The sequence below is a fragment of the Mastigoproctus giganteus genome, chromosome 1, assembly GCF_048544385.1.
Source record: "Mastigoproctus giganteus isolate SK-2022 chromosome 1, ASM4854438v1, whole genome shotgun sequence".
NCBI classification, from domain to species: domain Eukaryota; kingdom Metazoa; phylum Arthropoda; class Arachnida; order Uropygi; family Thelyphonidae; genus Mastigoproctus; species Mastigoproctus giganteus.
In genome coordinates this window covers 211,754,658-211,775,113 of record NC_143575.1, presented here as the reverse complement: position 1 = coordinate 211,775,113, position 20,456 = coordinate 211,754,658, and the positions used below count along the sequence as shown (strand labels likewise).

Sequence of the window (20,456 nt, the reverse complement as noted above, 5' to 3'; positions counted from 1 at the left end):
GATCTTCATTTGACAATTCTTGATGATGCAAATGAATTAAATCATCGACATCAGTTGCCTCCACTTCATAAAGCCTATCTAGTGTCATGCATTTGTGCATAATCAATCTTTATCAGTATCAGAGTCTTTGAAGGAGTTGCTAAGATCTGGACATAACTTATGCCACAAAATTTGAATACCGTTATGTGGAACTTTACACCATGCAGCATCAGTGAATTGAAAGCATCTTTATATTGAAGGCTACCAATATTGCTGCACACTCATCTCTTTGTGGTTAGTCTTGTCAATTAGATCAACCAGAATGCACTTTAAATACTGAGCCTTAAAAGATTTAATCACATGTTGGTCCATAGGCATTAAGGTTGCATTTGCCGGGGTAAAAACAATCTTGATATTGGAACAGACGTCAACAATACTGGGTGGATGGCTTGTGGCATTATCAAGAATAAGTAACTCTGGTAGTAACTGCGATCCAATATAACTTCTGAAAATAACAGCAATCATCCACCCTTTGGAGTTTGAGTACCAGTACATGGGCACATATGACCTGTCATACGTGTCATATTTTATGACAGGTTTTGATAGTTTGACAGGTACGAGGCTTTTGATAGTGGTAAATGCACGCAGGTTTCAGTTTAAGATACTCCATATTAGCATCAAACAGAAGTGTTAGCCAATCTTTCGATGCCTTAAAGCAGTCTTTTCAACAATGGAGATAAGTGCGATCAGACATTTTTCCCAATATAAACCTGTTTGGGTATGTACTCCTCCTATCCTGGCACTTTTTATAAATATGATTGCTGTGCATTATTTTAAATTTGAGTAATTTAAACATGCATAAAGTAAGAAGTCACTGTACTGTATATCATGAAACCAATGCAGCAAAGTAATGCTATAATTAGGATTATACTTGGCAAGGTGCAATTCTGCTATCTGTGTTCCTATTCCTTAACATTCAAATAAAATTAAATCATAAAATTAAGAAAGAAACAGCAGCACTCATCCACCAACAGTGCAAATGCAGAACTGAAATGAGACAATGCTCACACCAACCAAAAGGAAGTGTCAGTTACACAATAAATGAAATTAAATAAAGACAAGGAAAAATCGGCACTTGTGAACTCTAAAGGTATCAACATTTCAATTGTTGACAATTATCCATTTGAGTTTAGTTTGTTCATTATTTTTCATTTTGTATTTGGATTGCATAGGGACACCAGTTGAGCTATGGCTAGTGGTCAGTGACTGAAATACAATCTTTTTGGAGTTCACAAGTATTTGTAGGTGCCCTCTCTTTAATTTTGCAATTGTGGAAGTGGAACTCCTCCTTTGGTAGGTGTGAACATGCACCTCCTTGGTCAGGGTATCATGTGTTTGCATTTCTTGGGGGGGGGGGGTCAGTGTTTCTTTTTTTTTTTTTTTTTTTTTTTTATGATCAATTATTTTGAATGTTATTATTTATTTATTTGTTATTTTTTTGGTTTTTAGGAGCATTAGCAACTAAGGCCATATTGCTCCGGGATATGCGGTGGTCATTCCCTGACCTTTCCGCATCCTCCGTATTTGGTGGTGACGGGCTTGAACCCCGGTCTAATCAAGAAGCGTGTGCTACGCGCTGCTGCTCCTTCCCACCTGGCTACGGAGGCGCCTTATTTTGAATGTTAGGGTATCTTGCTACTAAGGGTGGAATCACACCTTGCTAAGTATAACCCTAATTATGGATTAATATACCATGAAACATTATATGGTAAATTATGTATTTTTTTTCCATACAATATTATACAGTATTAAAAAAACCATAGAAAACCCCTGACTCCAGCATTCAAAAAATAAGACATTACTTTGCAAGTCTGGTGTTTCGGCAAGTGTTATATGACTGGAAAATTAGCTATAACTTAATTTCTACACTACTGATTAAAGTTTGTGACACTGTTATTATTTACAAACCGTATGCCATAAAAGCTTCAAATCAAGGTGGTTTGGTTTTTTTTTTTTTTTATTAAACTTATTTTAATGAGATTATCTCCAACTTCATTTTAACTTCACTATATATATAATTCTTGTATATATATTCTTGTATCTACTTGTTTTTCAGACTTGATAATTATAGCATATTGCTCAACTCAGAAAACTTTCCCATCGCTGCCAAAGCAGAATACATGGGAAGGTTTTTCAAAGTATCATTCTAAGTTCTAAAGTGCACGTTTAAGAATAGCAGCTGCCAGTTGTGATTAAAAACAACTATTGAGAGATATATCACAGAATTTGTGTATCAGTGAACTGTTCAATCATATAGTGGGAGTTTCACTAATGTAAAGAGACATGCTGCTTAGGGAGGCCAGAGGCAAAGTTTCTAAAACTGAGTAAGAAGCTATAATCATGGTAGTACCAATGTAACCTTTGGAACATTGCAAGATCTTTCCAGAATAGCTGAAGATCTTCACATTTTAGTACTGGCAAACCCATACAGTATTAGTTTCAGAAATGTGGAAAGGACCAAGTCTCAGTGTTTCAAGATTCCACTGGATTAAGTTAAAAAATAGAAACATAATAATTTTAGGGTATAACCTGATTTTTAATGGAGATCTAATTTCATAAAGAAATAAGTTACAAAATCCTTGATACTTTTGCACAAAATTAGAAAAATACATATAAGGCATATATACATAACATACTTGTATAACATTTTCAAATGCTGTTTCAGTTTCATACATGCAAAAACAAAATTCTTTCTCTTTTTAAAAGATTGTCTTTTCAAAGACTATTCATTAATGGCCCTCCAATTTGATCTCTTTCAAATAATATGCCGCTATGTAAAATTACGTTATACACATCTATTAATTATGATAGAAATGGAAAAGTATGAAGGAGAGCTCATCTTTCAACATAGTTTTCCACATGGGTATGATAATGGATATTAACCTATAGTGTTCATTGATTTCACAGTTTCACATCTATAAGCAGAGAGATATTGTAACATTTCTGTTACTTCTAAGTTATTGTCATAATTTAAATATTCTCAAAATTGCACATCAGCTGTTTTCATTATATAATCACAACAGTTCTTTTAAACTGGAAAATATACCTTTTCTAGACAGATTTTCTACGCTTTGAGCAGCTAAGGCAATTGAGTACCATTGTTCTGTCTATATAGAAAATTTTCATTTTCTATATAGACAGAACAATGGTACAAAAAAAAAAAAAAAAAAAAGTGTTCATTGCTTGAATAAGAAGAGTTACATGTGGAATAAAATATTTGCCATCTATTATGACTACAAGCTAGAGCACATACATACCAGTATTTTTTATTTTTTCATACTAGTTATGTGTTAGCATAAACAGATTCAATTTGTATTGTTCTACCCCTTTCTTCCCCACCTTCAAAAATAAAGCGAATGTAAATTTGTTATTTGCATTGATTATTGATAAAATGGCCATGATAAAATAGCGTGGTTCTCTTATTACAACTACTGCTCATAATTTTAAAATATGAAAAATAATCCTTAAGGAAAATTTAACATTACAGGCACTCCCCGGCTTATGTAATACTCGACTTTACGTAAGTTTTTGCCAGCCGGTGGAAACTTAAAATCTTGAAAACGTATTTTGCATCCCATAGGAATAAATGGAGGTATCATGAAAATATCGTAATATAAACCCAATAACAACACATTGTGTTTTTTTTTTTTTTTGGTAATTCTTTCCATGACCTCAGAAGTTGAAATTTTTGCTATAAAACTAAGCTATTTATCTCTCTAAAACGTCATTTTTATAATGGAAATTGTAGTGCGATTTCCATTATAAAAGATGTTATAAGAATCAATTTTGAATGCCTTTGTAATATTTTTCTAAAACACATTTCTGGAGGTCACTACCATAAAACAATAAAAACAATTTGCACTTTCCGGTTTATTGGGCTTTTCTGTTAGTGCAATCTATTATAAATGGGTAGTAAACTCGATCTTATTGCATTTGTGATAATACTGATAACTGGAATTCTGTGGGTTTTTACATTACGGTATTATGGTGAAATGAGTTCCCCTTCACTGAAATCTTCAATCATATAAAAAACAAAAATTTTCAGAATCTTCTCTGCATTTCTATTTACTCATTACAAGGGAAAGGGATGAATGGAATGTGCAAGTGCTGGCAGTGCTAGGTAATAACGAAAAACTGATTTAGAAATGATGATTAATTAAGAAGTAGGAAGCAGGACAAAGTTTGTTATCTGTTCCATGGAATTAGGTCTCGCTGCTTCAACAGTGAATACTATTTTAAGGGACAGTGTGCATATAAAAGAACATGTTAAAGGATCAACAGTGATCACAAAACAGCATTCAGGTGCTATATTGAAGATGGAAAAGCTATTAATATGGATGGAAAATCAAATTCAGAAGTAAGTGCCCCTGAGTCCAATGGCCATTCAAGCAAAAGCAAGGAGTATTTATGAAGATATTAAGAATAAGTACAGCGAACCCCAAGCCAAGTTTGTGGCAAGCAATGGGTGGTTTACTAGGTTCAAGCATTGCGCTGGTTTCCCAAACATTAAACTATGCGGTGAAGTTGCCAGTGCCAATTCTGCAGCTGCAGAGAAATTGTGATGTATTGGAAAAAAACCCCTTCTAAACTTCTGCAGTGGCGTGCTTATCAGCTGGAGAGTTAATTCTGGCAATGATGCTCAAAAGGTAAAACTTGCTGACATTATGCTTATCTCCTCTCTTTGTAATTTTATAATTTTGAAATTTTTGTAATTTTGTACACTTTTGTCATTTTTCCTGCGCACGAGATAAAAAAAATTGAATAAATAATGCTATTTACGTGTTTGGCGAACATTTTTTTGGTTCAATCAAATTCAGTGCACATAGTTGTGAGTGATGCATAAGCATTTAGAAAAATTTGGACTTATGTAAAATTCTGCAGAACGCAACCCTTACGTAAGCCGGGGAGTGGCTGTATATGCACTTGCATATGCAAGCAATGATAAAAATAGCTTCTTAAATCACACTATACAGTCTGGACAATATTATTCAGGAGCTGGTAAGCCTTTCAAAGCAATAGGGATTTAGATGTCAGTGGATAGCGATCAAATTCATAAATTATGCACAAATGGAGAATCATTATAGAGAACACTGTAAAGATCTTTAAAAACAGAAATTTCCAAAAATCAAAAAATCTATTCAATTTAACATATAAAGAAACCAAACAGAGCATTAGTGCGAGGGACAGAATAATTGTTTGTCAAAAGATTTATATAAATATGCACATAAGCAATTTAGAGTTAAATCCCATAATTAAGCCTTTGAAAGAAATCTAATTACTACTTATGCCTGATATTTCTTGGTACAAAGTTTGACAAGTTTAGTTTGTGGTTTGCTGGCATCAGAAAAGTAACTGAAATAATTCTTTTACTGTAATAATATTTACTCCTGGATAAAGGCAAATTATTAGACAATAAGAGAATGAAATTGAAATCATCGCTTTTGTACAAATTAAACAAAAATATTATTTTTCAGCATAAATCTTATAATTAAATAAGTAAAACACACTGTTTTTTTGTAAATTACTGTGTTTTACACTACTGTTGTTTTTGTATTTTGTACATTAGAATATGAAAAGTTACTACATATATGATGTAGTAATTTTTCATCTTTTATCAGTATGATTATCAACACAAAATATATGGAGAAGAAATAAAAACTATGAATTGATATCATTCATGCTAAAAATTCTCATTAGTATATTTCCGAAACCATACCTGAAAAAGATGTTAACCTAAAATAAAGATAATTTTCAATTTCATCATTTCCAACAAGCAACAGAATGGCAACTCAACTACCCACTTTCTATAATTTAATGTCCTCTTATTTTGTATGGCATGCATTTACATAAATAACAGTCTAACTGGACAGGATGGGAAGTGAAACTGAATGGAATTCAGTTAATAGTCCTATTGTTCAGTAACTTGTTCGTATCTGAAAGATAAAAAAATATAAATAAAAGTGAAAATTTTTATCTTAAAATTTTACTATTTTCTGGATTTTACCAGATCCAACTAAGATTATTCCCTGATATTCTATTCCTACTGTTATAATATATAGCATTATACACTGATGAACCAAAACATTATGACCAGCGAATCGTTATGCAAATCGAAGCAACTACAGGTGAACTACGGCACATGGATCGGGACACGGTATAAAAAACACCCGATACTGAGCTCCGCTAATCAGTGTTACTCTTGTTCTTCATATGGGAAAGGCAGCAGATTTAAACGAGTTTGACAAAGGCCAAATTGTAATGGCCAAATGACTGGGTCAGAGCATATCCGAAACTGCATGGCTGGTGGGATGCTCACGGTCAGCCGTGGTTAGTACCTACCGAAAGTAGTCCGAAGATGGAAAACCCACGAACTGCCAATGAGGTGTTGAATGACCACGGCTCATCGATGCTCGAGATGGGCGAAGGCTCTCCCAGATGATATGTGGCAACAGAAGGGCGACTGTGGTGCAACTCACTGGTAATTGGAATGCTGGTGATGGGAGTAATGTGTCACAACACACAGTACATCGAACACTGCTGAAAATGGGGTGGGTAGCTGCAGGCCACTCTGAGTGCCCATGCTAACCACGGTTCACTAGCAACAGCCCTACAATGTGCAAGTGAGCATCGAAACTGGACCCTGAGTGATTGGAAGAAGGTCGTCTGGTCCGATGAATCACGTTTCCTGTTGTACCATGTGGATGGCCAGGTACGTGTGCGTCGTTTACCTGGGGAAGTGATGGCGCCTGGATGCACGGTGGGAAGAAAACAAGCTGGTGGTGGCAGTGTCATGCTTTGGGCAATGTTCTGCTGGGATACCCTGGGTCCAGTCAGCCATGTGCCGGGTACTCTGATGTCTACTACCTACCTAAACATCATTGCTGACCAGGTACACCCTTTCACAGCAACGGTCTTCCACTCTGGTCCTATTCCACTTATTCTTTTTGCACAATATATTTCCCATTTCCCTTACAATAGAGTCACTGATAACAAGTAACTCCTGTGGAACTAACACATTCTGCCTTGGGGATTGTTGCTGTGCTGCCTGATGATCAAGTGCAAGATCTGGCATTAATGTGGGTAGCTGAGAGCTTGGTGGGCCCCTAACTTAAATCCTTCGAGGGCATCGAATACCTGTTCTTCAAGCTTTCATAAAAGCCCATAACAATGATGAGTTGGCACCTAACATCCTCAAACTCTTTACATCAAACACACACACACACACTATCCCTTGGCAATATCATATCCCATTCCTCATAGCTCCACAAACATCAAACAAGCAGTATATTTCATAAGGCTGTGATTCAGAGGACAACCCCCCAATTCTCCCTCAAACCACAGTGTTCCCACTACCTCGAGCCTTCTGCTTTGCTGCTCTGGTCTGAGGTGTCAATTCGGTTCTAATTCAATATAATTAAAAATGCAACACTAAACTCTTATCCTAATGGAGTAATAACACTATGCACCGGTTATGCTATTAAGTTTACGTTATTGAATATATATATATATATATATATATATATATATACATACAGTAGAACTCAGATAAGGAGTTTTTCAGGGGACTGGAGGTTTAGAACTTCTTACGTGGGAAAACTTCTTATAAGGGAAATGACCTAAGGGTATGAAATATTAACTACACTAATAAAAATGAAAAGATACACATACATAAGTTTGTTAGTTTGTTATTTGGTTTTTAGGAGTATTAGCAACTAAGGCCATATTGCTCCATACATGTACATAAGTTAAAGATGATTTTTACATACTATTTCAGAATTTATAAATATTTTACTCTATGTATGGGAAACATTTTTAAACTGAGGATTTCTTAACATTCTGTTCATTAAACTCATTACCAAGTTGGAAGAATGAGCTCCTTTGGAGTTTCAACATACCTTAAAAGGCCACAATTACAGTAAGACAGAGCAATAATCTAATCATTCAAAACTGTTCACAACCATCAGAACTTAACGCTGTCTATGTATCCAATTATGGATATCAATGAAAACAACTGCAATATGTCACTTCCATTACATCAAAATATTTCTACTAAAAATGTTTTAGTGAATTTTCTGTAGTCTGAAAGCCTCAGACTACAGAAAATTCACTAATCAAACAAGTTAGTGCTAATCGTCAGTTTAATTCGCAGTAAATCACTGAAGTAGGCATTGTTTTTGTTATATCTCATATTGTGAGTGCCTTCAAAATGATTGTCCTGATATTGAACTACTTCGAATAAGCAACGCTTCACCAGTGGACTCTCGAATAGGCAACACCTTCGCCAATAGGTTCTCTGCGGATACCATCACCCCACAACCCCTGGGTGGTGGAATCCACCAAGAATAAGTAAAATTTGTCTTCTCCATTGGCGAAGCGTAACTTACTGGAGGTAGTGCAATATCAGAGCAACTTATTGTGAAGGCATTCACAACATGAGATCAAAAACGATGCCATTTCACCTACTTCAGTAGTTTACTACTAACTAAAATGATGCTTGGCACTAACTTGTTTGATTTTTTTTTTTTTTTTTTTTTTATGTGAACCCCAAACACGAGAGGTATTAGAACCTATAGTACTTAGTACCGTGCTTGGGCTGGAGGTTGAGAAGACGAAAGAAGATATTTGTTGACATTGGACTTGAACTTCTGTAGATTGTAATTTTCAGGAAATACGTATGAAGGAAGGTTGTTCCAGAAAACGGCAGTTGAATGAATAAATGAGGAAGATGAAAAGTTGGTTCTGTGGGTTTGAAGTTGGACAGTAAATGGATGTTGGCTGGTGGCGGCACGTGTTCGGACTGTTTTGAAAGAGAGAGCGGGAATTATAGAAGCCAATTCAGAAGAACAGTGCCCATGGAAATATCTGTAGAAGAGGCATGCAGCAGAAACAGTACGTCTATGAGAAAGCGAGTGGAGAGACTCTGTTAGAGATGAATCATTAATTAACCTAACTGCCCTCTTCTGAATGGAATCAAGAAGCCTGAGAGAGGTTTTGGGGGCACCACCCCAAATGTGGGAACAATATTCCATGGCAGGGCGGATTTGCGATTTATACAGAGTGAGCAGCTGTTTGGAAGAAAAGTAACGCCGAGAGCGAAAGAGAAAACCAAGTTTTTTAGATGCAGAGGAAGCAATATTTGTAATGTGCTTGTGCCAAGAGAGATTAGAAGTCAGGGTAATCCCCAAAAGAGATATATCCTTTTGCCTAGAAATTGGAGTGTCACTAAAGATAAGCATAGGAGCAGAAGAATCCTTTTTGCGAGATATAAGACAAGACTGAGTTTTAGAAGGGTTGAAATCAACTAAGTTGTCTTTGCCCCACTGGAGAATTACCTGAAGATCGGCATTTAAGGAATTGGTAGCAGATTTTCGAGAAGTTGAAGCTGATTGAGCAGGGCAAGGTTTCTCAAAATGGAAAGTTGAATGCAATGTGCTATCATCGGCAAAACTATGGATAGGATTTCCAGTCAATGGAAGAAGGTCATTGATATACAAGAGGAAAAGAGTGGGGGAAAGAACTGAACCTTGGGGGACACCGGCATTAGTGGAGAAGTTAGAAGACAGAAAGCCATCTACCATCACCCTCAGTGAGCGATCAGAGAGAAAACTGGATAACCAATTACTAAAAACAGTTGGCAAACCATAAGATGGAAGCTTGTTTAGAAGACCTTTATGCCAAACACGATCGAAAGCCTTTGAGATGTCAAGAGCAACTGCTTGTGTTTCACCGAACCTTTCCATTGAAGTAGTCCATAAATGGGTAACATAAGCCAGAATATCACCAGTGGATCGACACCGACGGAATCCATACTGGCGATCGTTGATCAGACGGAAGGTTTCTAGGTAGTTTAAGAGTTGGCGGTTAATTGATTTCTCCATTACTTTAGAAAGAGTAGAGGTAATTGCAATGGGACGATAATTGGATGGGAGGGATTTGTCACCCTTTTTAGGAACTGGCTGGATATGAGCAAATTTCCAAGCAGAAGGAAAAACACCTTTAGAATAAGAAAGTGAAAAAAGGCAGCAAAGAATAGGAGTAAGTTCAGGAGCACAGGTTTTGAGAACAAGTGGAGAAATACCATCAGGACCTGGAGCTTTCTTAGCATCAAGATTCATCAAAATCCTTCTGATATCCTTTTGACGGAAGACCACAGGAGGCATTGAATGGACCGTGTTGGGAATGGTGGGAGGTGTTTTACCAAGTTCATTAATACATGAGCTGGAAGAAAAATGGGATGCTAGCAGGTCAGCTTTACCCTTGGCTGAAGTGACAACAGAACCATCTGGTTTGGACAGAGGTGGAAGCAGAGATGGGCAAAAGTTGCGGCCAATAGCTTTGGCAAGGGACCAGAATGCTCGGCTACCATTAGGGCAAGAAGCAAGTTTTCTACTCTTAGCCTGTTCAAACTCTAGTTTGGACTGATTAATAACTGCTTTACAATTGTTGCGAGCTTTGGTGTAGGCAGAAAATGAAACTGAAGAATCAGAAACAAGCCAATTACGATATGCAACATTCTTCTCTTGAACAGCCTTAGCACATTTATTGGAAAACCAAGGTTTAGATAAAGGACGAGATTTTAAAGTGGAGTGTGGGATAAAGGATTCCATTCCTGCAAGAATAATTTCACTGACACGATCTGAGCAAACGTTGACATCAGGAGTTTTGAAACAGTAATCCGACCAAGGAAAAGAAGAAAAGAAGTCTCGCAGGTCATCCCATTTTGCATTCTTGTAATGCCAAACAACACGAGGTTGGGAATAGCCATGAGATAAAGGTTCCATTGGAGAAGAGACAATCACCAAGTTGTGGTCTGAAGTGCCTAAAGGACCTCTCACTACGACCGTGTACTTAGAAGGGTTGTTTGTGAGAAAAAGATCAAGCGTATTGGCTGTATGATTAGGATTGTCCGGTATTCTTGTAGGTAAATGAACAATCTGTGCTAGGTCATTAGTAATTGCAAAAGCCTCAGCATCTCAACCTGCTGGGTCGGTGTGACTAGAAAACAGAAGCCAGCTGGAGTTGTGAACATTAAAATCACCAAGGAAAATTACCTCACTGTTAGGAAAGTTGGACTGGAGAAAGTCAAGTTGCAACAAGAGGAAGTCAAAGAGCTCCAAGTGATTAGTGGAGTTGGGAGAACGGTAGAGACAACAGATGAATTTGACACAATGAGGTAGAGAGATTTTAAGCCAGAGAAGATCAAAGAGAGGAGATTCCAAATTGCCAAGTCTCTGACAGGGAATATCAGAACGGACATATGCACAAGTACCACCTTTGAGGCGAAAGGAATCATACAGCGAATAATTTGGGCATCTGAGATGAACAGTAGTTGAATCAACCGCTAACTGAGATTCTGTCAGAAAAAGTACATGGGGTTTGGCAGACTGCAAGTGGAAATGGACATCGTTGAGATTAGAATTGAGACCACGTATATTTGTGAAATGAATTAGGAAATCCTTGGGAGGTTTAGATCTTTTCGCAGATAAGCTTGTTCTATTAGTTTGACAATTCATGGTGTATTCAATAGTAAGAAAAAGTGGGTGGGACATGCTGTATGAAGTAATGAAATTTTTGGATATGGCGTACATGTGGTAAGAATATACCCAGATCCTTGACATAACGTGGCCTCGACAATGCTCCCCGCATACACACTACTCGGACTCCCTCCAGTCACTATCTGGCAGAGTAGAGGTAGCAAGATTATACACTAGCTGATCCGGAAGCCTCCTAGAGAGTTACCAATAGGTTCGGTCCGGTGTACTAACTAGCGGCCGGCCTGCGAAAACCGTTTTAGAGCTGTACCCTCGAAATGTAAGGAATATTGGATCTCGCCACAACGTTCATCATAACCTCAAAAGTCATCAATCATACTGCATGATGGAAGAGATAGGGAAGGGTTGACCGGAACTTAGCTCTAGAGACTAAACATGGGTTCCACCACTTCAAGCCTCCAATAAGCAAAGTGGTGGTATTTCACCGGTTGATGAGAGTCATCTACCACCTAGTACTGCCTGGTAACATAGAGGGGCGGCATTCCTCCATGTGGTGTGGGCGCCACACCTCGACCCCTGCTTACGTTGGTTCACACCTGGGTGGTCACCCACCATGTGCTTGTGCATGGAGGTTATACCCAGGATTACTAACAGTCCCACCATCGTGAAGGTGCAAGCAGAGGATTTGGTTGTCACAGACTGTCCGGACTTCGCCGAAATTGGGTCCACTTGACTTGAGTGTCACCCGAATATCAGTTCCATCCGCGTTTTAGACTCCAGGTAGCAAGTACAGCTTGTCTGGCATATCTGAGAGAATGTCTGTGACAACCTCAAGGACCTGATTACCAAATGTTTATAGTTTAATATTTTCTAATAATAAAAATAAATAATTTCTATATTTAAAAAATGTATTAAGTGGGAAAACATCATTATAATAATACACTGTGTAGTCTTTATCACAAACTTTTTATGCAGGAAATATTTTTACCCGGGAAACTTCTTACGCGGGAAAATAATACTTTACAATATATACAGAGGTGAAATTGGGACTTAAGAAAGCAAACATAGTACAGGGGAAAACTTATGTGGGAATTTCTTATCTGGGTTCTACTGTATATATTTTTCAATATCGAGTTTACAATACATGTATTCCATATCTCCTATCAAGTTTAAGTTATATGTATTACGCTATAACGTTACATTTATAAATTCTAAGCAGTTATAATAGATAATATTTTTAATAATATCTATTGCCAACTTACATGATGTGAACTCTCTAGTGACCTATTTGCAATACTATATCTACGTCAAATTACCAATACTAAAAATTCTTATGAATATTAATGTTGTATGTTATGGATTATATGATAAAGTTAAGTTATTAAAGCACATACGTAGTGCTATATGTTATAGTTTATAAGCCTCTTCTGATACTGATTACACTGCTACAAAGCTACACAGAAACTTCCAGTATCAGCTATATCAATACTAAAACAATGGTTTCAAAATTCAAATGTCCTTATTGATCCACACAATGCTGGCAGTTGACTGTAGTTTTTTTAAGCAATTACAAGTGAATAACAAATACACCAAATTAATCAGGAAGTCATAAACAAATACTACACTATTAAAAATTTAAATCAAAAGTTAGAGAAAAACAATAATTTCAATCAATAAATAAAGAACCACTTAGTGGTTCCCAAAAAAAAAAAAAGAAAAAAAAGTCTAATTCTTTTAGCCTCATCAGCAGAAATTCAGCATTCTTGGTTTTGTACAAAGTAACAAATGGTCCCAAGCAAAACCATGAAAAACAGCCCCAGACCCTCACACTGTCTCTGCCAAACTTCATTGTCAGGATGATTCAGTCAGCAGGTAACTTTCTCTGGGCACGACTAACAGACTGATAGACCATGTACTTGTCACTCCAAAGCACAGCTTCCCAATGGTGTAGGCTAAGAATAGAGTGATTTACACCAAGCCAGATGGTGTTTGGTAGTCAGAGTGATTAGTAGCTTGTGGATGGCTGCATGACCATGATAACTCATATCAAGCAGCAAACTATGATCTGTACTGGTGCTGACATGTAAACCAATTGTGTCATGAGGGCCTATGTGTTTCTGAACCCTGCAAAGAATCGTCTGCTTAATCTGTTCCAAACAGGGCTCTTCTGTCACGTTCTGTCAACTTCAGAGGTTTTCTGAGTCCTTTTGTTTTTTTCCTTTTGTGACGGTTTTCCATTTGTAGATCACATGACCAATCATCAACCTAGGAATCTTCAGTGCCATGCACAGACTGATTGCTTGGTGGCACCCTATTATCATTCTGTTCTGGAATTTGAACTCCATCAATTGTGACATCTTGCATTCACGATTGTACTTCTGTCTCCTCGAAGATCTACAAGCATATTTATAATGATGCCTGACAAGTGATGCTTGGGTATAATGCAATGGAGTAGTGTCCGGATATAATGGTATTGCAGTATAAATATGCAAACTTATAGAACCGAAAATATGTTACCTTTATATAAATATATAAGTAAATCTGTATCAAATGTCTTTGTTAAAATTATCAAAAATAATAATTTTAAAATATAATACTGCTATATTCTTATGTTATTTATCCAATTCAATATCATTCTTGTTTTTAGTATTAAGTTTATCTATTTATGTTTAAGCATTGTTTTCACAAACTATTCTTTTCCTATTTCATATGTGTAAAATTATAATATGCATGCAACCACTAGGGGTACTACAGAGAGGAAAAAAGAGAATTGAAACTAATGAAAAACATGATTGTATCGAAAAGGAAGTTTTATGGAATTAAAAAGGTTATGTTCAGTGTACCTGAAAAATGTTGTTATATGTAAGCAAAGGTGAATCACATGTTCTATCCTAATGTGGATACATTCCGACCTTGTTGAATATACATCATTTAATCAAGTAAGGAATGTGTGTCCTTTTCAAATAAAATTTCTGTTATCTTGCATGTGGAGAAAAATAAAATGGAACATTCCAGAGTAAAACAGTTTTCTGTCATGTAGTTACTAAATAAGTAGTAACTACAAAATAATCTTCAAGATTTGTTTTAGTTTTTAAGTTAATTTCAGTTCACATTATCAGTTATAGCAAATATATTTCACTAAATTATTCAGGTTGGTAAATATCCTCATTATTAATTATACTTAAATTATATTGTTATTGAAGGAGTTTCAAAAAAAAAAAAACTTACTTAGAAAGCATCTTTCTGAGATCTTTTATTTTTTCATTCTTTGATGCTAACATTGTTTTCATGTTGCTGTAAGCTGCTGTCTGACTGAATTTTTTTTCCAATTCCTAATTGGGGATAAAAATTTAAAATATATATAACTGATAGTTTTTTTAAAGATAAATACTCATTTACAGTTTGAATGGCCACAATGGCCAGAGAATTAGAACTGCAGCAGGTAAACCAGTGCAGCAAACAACAATGGGTGTGCATTTGATGCAGCAGTTACTGGGCTTGACCCTGCAATGTGCAGACTGGTGTCTGTATATGTTACCCCAGAATGCCTGCCTATTATAAGAGATTGCTATCTTCGTTATGTAATGATGAAATAGGTTCCAAAACCACCTAAAGTTTTACCTCCAGTGACAAATTGAAGAATAAAAATTTATTTAATTATTAAACAAAATCCTAATAAATAAAATTAAAATAATAAAATATCCATAAAAAATTCTTCACAATAAGCATGTTTGCATACAAAGTACACATGTATCCATTCCACTTAAGCAAAAAAAGATGGCATGGAAAAGTTACAGAGCAATAAAAAGTACTGAAGCCTATAACAGCTACAAATTGATTTGTAATAGTGCTACAGAAAAGGTTAGGCTGGCAAAGGCAGATTATGAGAAATCGCTAGCAAAGAAGGGAGGGGGGTATAAGGAATTCTTCACATATATAAATGCAAAAAAAAGAGAAGGACAAATCAGATCGGACCCTTATGTAATGGATGTGGGATAGTATTAGATACCCAGCTGAAGTTGCAGATGAACTCTACAGTTATTTTGCATCGATATTCACAGAAGAAAACCCCTTTATGTCAATGAGAAATTATGGGAGTGAAGTTTAAAAAAATGTAATTAATGATGTTGAAATTTCACATTTATATAATGAAAAAACTTTTGAACCTACAGGCCAGTAAGGCTCCTGGGGTTGATGGCATATACCCTATAATATTAAAGGAGGCGGCAAGTGAGTGCAATGAACCACTAAGGCTAATTATGAGAGCATCACTGGACCTGGAAGTGATTCCGTTGAATTGGAAAACTGCCAATGTATCTCCTATATATATATATATATATATATAAAAGGGTGGTTCTAAGAGAGAAGTGGGAAATTACCAGTTGGTTAGTTTAACTTCAGTAGTAGGAAAAATCATGGAGACAATCAAGGGTGGAATTTAGGATCATTTAGATAGAAATGGAATTCTGAAGGATACTCAGCATGGTTTTGTAAAGGGAAAATCACGTTTAACTAATCTGGTTAGCTATTTTGACAGGGTCACTCAAGAGCTGGACTTTGGAAATAATTTTGACATTGTTTATTTGGATTTCAGCAAAACATTTGACTCAGTCCCATATGAGTGATTACTTTATAAGCTGGAACAGGTTGGAATCACAGGGAAAATCCTTAGATGGATAGCTGGATGGCTTCAGGGCAGGAGGCAAAGGGTTGTGATAAATGGTTGTTCCTCAGATTGGGTTGATGTAAGAAGTAGGGTTTCCCAAGGATCAATATTAGGACCACTGTTGTTTTTTATAAATGACATCGATGAAGGGATAGAGGGCATGATGTCTAAATTTGCAGATGATGTAAAAATTAGTAGAGTTGTTAATGATCACCGCCAAGTAGAGCTTCTTCAGAATGATCTAAATAGACTTCATAGATGGTCAGAAAAATGCCAGCTATGATTTAATCCAGCAAATTTAATCCATCCGTATTGCACCTGGAGAACAGTAACCCCAAAGTAACTTATACACTTGGCAAAGTTGAAGTAAAGCTAGTAGTGGAGGAAAGGGACTTGGGTCTAACAATATGGTCAGACATGAAGCTCTCCGAGCATTGCAGACTGGTCGCAAGGAAGGCTCATGGTGTTCTATCGATGATTTATTGATAGAGAGATGGATATCATAATCCCATTATATAAGGCTATTGTTAGACCACACTTGGAATACTGTGTTCAAGTATGGATACAGCAGCTAAAGAAAGACATTGTGCTTCTTGAAAGGGTCCAAAAATGGGTAACTCGCCTGGTGAGATCGTCAAAAGGGCATCCGAATGAGGAAAGACTTCAAATATATGGGTTGCAGAGCTTCGAAACTAGGCACCTTAGAGGAACCATGACTGAGGTGTTTAAGGCTCTGAGAGGCATAAGCAAAATGAATGAGAATGAAATTTTCATGGTCATAAATGATTCTAGAACAAGGGGCCATAATTTCAAGTTACGGGGGGGGGGGGAGATGTTTAGACTGGATTGCAGGAAATTTTATTTTAGCCAGAGAGTTATAAATTACTGGAATAAGTTACCTACGGGAGGAGGGAAACACATATGTTGTCTATTTCCTTTTCTCTTATTAATTATTATTATTTTTAAAATTTTCTTCTTATTATTATTATTTTATTCTATTTATTTTATTATTTATTTTACTTTATTATTATTATTTTTTTGGCTGGTGCAGCATAAGCCATAGGCTTCCTTGCACCATGTGGCCATTGCTAATATTAATACTGTTAATTTTCCCACATAACATTTGCTATGGCTTCATTTTCACTTGATTCTCTTCATTGTGCCCCCAGAAGTGAAGTAGGTCAAGAAATAATATTTTCTTCATAATAAGATAGTAGCAGTAATGGCAAATGATACAAAAAAGCAAGCTTATATAGCATTAAAAAAAAAAAAAAAAAGTTCATCCATACTCTCCAAGAATTTTTCTAGTTTTCCCTTGAATGCTAGCCAAAGGCAAAGGCAAGCTTCCACACATCTATCCTGCAACCATCCTTTCTCAATTTGAATTTATGGCCCCTTCAAGTGTATACAGTCTCAGCAAGTGGAAAAATGCCATTAATATTCAGCTTACTCAATCAATTCAAGGCTTTAAACACCTCAATCAGATCTCCCCGCAGGTACTGTCTTGAGATGCTGCAATTTGCAGAACTGAAGCCTTTCTAGGTAAGAGTACCCTTTTGTTCCCTTCACCAATCTGGTTGCCTTTCTCTGCACCCATTCCAGCAAATCTACATCCTTCCTAAAGTTAGGCATCCAGACCTGTATACAGTACTCAAGATGCAGGCTAACCACAGCCTTATACAAAGGGCTAACTACCTTCTTATCACTGATAGCAAAGTTTCTGTATGTAAATAAAGAATAAATATATATAATTTCTTTATTGACTATGTTGTCTTGAGTTAAACAAAAGAAAAAATAAAAGTTGAAATAAAAAACAATAAAAGATAACCTGTTCCAAGGTTATCTTGGATGAAAGGTAATAGGAAATAGAAACCTAAGCTATAAAATCATTATAAAAAAAATACAAAAAAACAAAACATAAAAGCATGAAATAAGAGATCATAGTGGCCAATGTGCAACCAGGTCTCTATGGTAACTTCATTCATTCTATATGTGATTAAAATGCATTTAAGAACACTTACTATATAAAAATAATTTTTGCTACTACCTAACATGTATTTTACTTCTTCATAATTTAAACTACTTACACCTTTTGTGAGTTTATACCATCACCAGATGGTCATATACTGTACTTAGATGTTTAACCTCCCATCAATGAGGTCTAGTGTTGAAGTGGAGTAGCACTGTATACTAATAAGTGTTACTTATTAGTAGTAAAACATAAGGCAACTCATTGTGTTAGACTTACAATTTGATTGATCAATGCCTTTTTGTAAGAAGCTATACCTTTCTTTACCTGTACAGACATGGCTCACAGTTTAACTTTTATACAAAAATAGACAGCTATCTCTTGCTTTATGATAATACCAAAAATTCACAGAAAACACTGTGCTTTCTTTATTCACGTGTAATTTCACTATTGGGAAATGATACAGTTTGGCCTCCAAAACTTCTGTTAATCTATTTTTATAAACATACCCTAAGATATGAAATTAATTGACAATTAAACTCTTTTTTTTTTTTTTTTTTTTTTGCTGTATTTTCCCTGTCATTTTGTAATGGTTTATAAAGCAATATAAAAGCAGATCACAGAATTATGACCACCCCTATGAAAACTGAATTCGACCCGTTGAGAACATAAGGTACAAGAGTGCGGAGTTAGCCAACCTACGCAGCATAGATAAGGTGTCAGTGGTTCAGTAGGTAGTAAAATTCCAAGCATGATGGGTAAAAGGAAGGATTTATTGGACTTCGATAAAGGACAGATTGTGGGTGCTCAATGAGCTGGTGCCTCAATTTCCCAAACAGTTGAACTGGTGGGGGGGTTTGAGAGCTGCCATAGTTAAAGTGTACCAGGACTGGCATCAAAATGGTCAAACAACGACCTGGTGACAAAACTGCAAAGGTCAGCAAAAGGTTGATGTTAGAGGTGAGCACAGGGTCTGATAACTCATACAGGCAAACAGGCGCAGCACTGTTGAAGAGCTGACTACCCAATACAACATGGGCCAACCCAGAACAATATCTGGCATGACCATGTGTCGCACGTTCGCACCTATGGGCTATACCAGCAGATGGCCCCTACAGCATCCTCTCCTAACCAAGGTTCATCAACATAAAAGACTCTCCTGGTGCAAAGAGCATGCAAGTTGGATGTTAGGAGACTGGAGGTGTGTGCTGGTCAGACGAATCACATTATTTACTCCAGACTGTGGATGGTCATGTACAGATTTGGCATCAACTACATGTGGCTCTTGATCCATCATGCATGGTATCAAAAGTGCAGGCTGGTGGAGGCAGTTGTATGGTGTGGGGCATGTTTCACTGGCAGGAACTTGGACCCCTGTTGCATGCTGACTGTGTACACCCCGCTATGTTACACTTTTTCCCGAATGGCAATGGTGTCTTCCAAGATGACAATGTGCCGAGCCATTGGGCACTTGTTGTGCAGGAATGGTTTGAGGAACACAGTTCTGACTTCCAGCATATCGATTGGCATCCGAACTCCACCGACATCAATTCCATAGAGCATTTGTGGGACACTATGAAAAGGCATATCAGGCATCTGGATACACCAATCACCTTCATACCTGTATTGCTGACCGCATTACACACAGCTTGGTTGGCCATACCTCCCAAATGCTTCCGACATCTTGTTGAATCGATGCCACGTCAGACAGCTGCTGTACTGAGGGCAAAAGGAGGACCTACGAAGTATTAGATAGGTGGTCATAATTCAGTGATCACTCAGCGTATTTTTACTTTATTCATTAATGAGCATATTAAATGTAGTTAAAATGAAATTACCAAATTTTTAAAGAGTTCAATCAGAAAAGTAAATTTTTATTTATTAAAAGTCACCTATGTGCTTTGAGGGCATGCATCTATAGGATTATTAATATAGTTATAGGTACAGACCAACCACAGTCTGTCTAATTCATGACTTCTTCCCACTACTTCTTCCCAAAAATGATCGGAACCTTAGCAAACAATAGAAAACAGCAAATTCAAATGGAAGAGAATGAATGAAAAACCCAGGAAAAGAAAATAGACCAGATACATATCCTGCCAGTCTGCCTGAACCAGAGCCATGGTCTGATGATGGGTATTAGCAAGATCCTGAACCAGCCTGCACACTTACCCTGATGTCCAGAGTATGGGAGCAAAGGTCACCCCAGGCTTTTAAGAACCCCAGATCCAGGATAAAAACTTGGCACTACTATTGGCTAATGGAGTTAATCCCTCTTCCATAAATTAAC

At 36.6% G+C, this 20,456-nt stretch overlaps 1 protein-coding gene across 1 annotated transcript in view; it reads right to left on the bottom strand.

The window, feature by feature from the left end:
• Nucleotides 1–5,824: 5,824 nt before the first annotated feature.
• LOC150091496 (leucine zipper transcription factor-like protein 1) overlaps nucleotides 5,825–20,456 on the bottom strand; it is a 152,243-nt gene continuing 137,611 nt past the window's right edge. The window contains exons 9-10 of the mRNA XM_090384187.1: nucleotides 14,760–14,863; nucleotides 5,825–5,972 (exon numbers count right to left, since the gene is read on the bottom strand). Of these exons, the coding sequence (XP_090240313.1) occupies nucleotides 5,948–5,972; nucleotides 14,760–14,863 (129 nt within the window). The 3' untranslated portion in view covers nucleotides 5,825–5,947. The remainder of the gene's footprint in view (nucleotides 5,973–14,759; nucleotides 14,864–20,456) is intronic.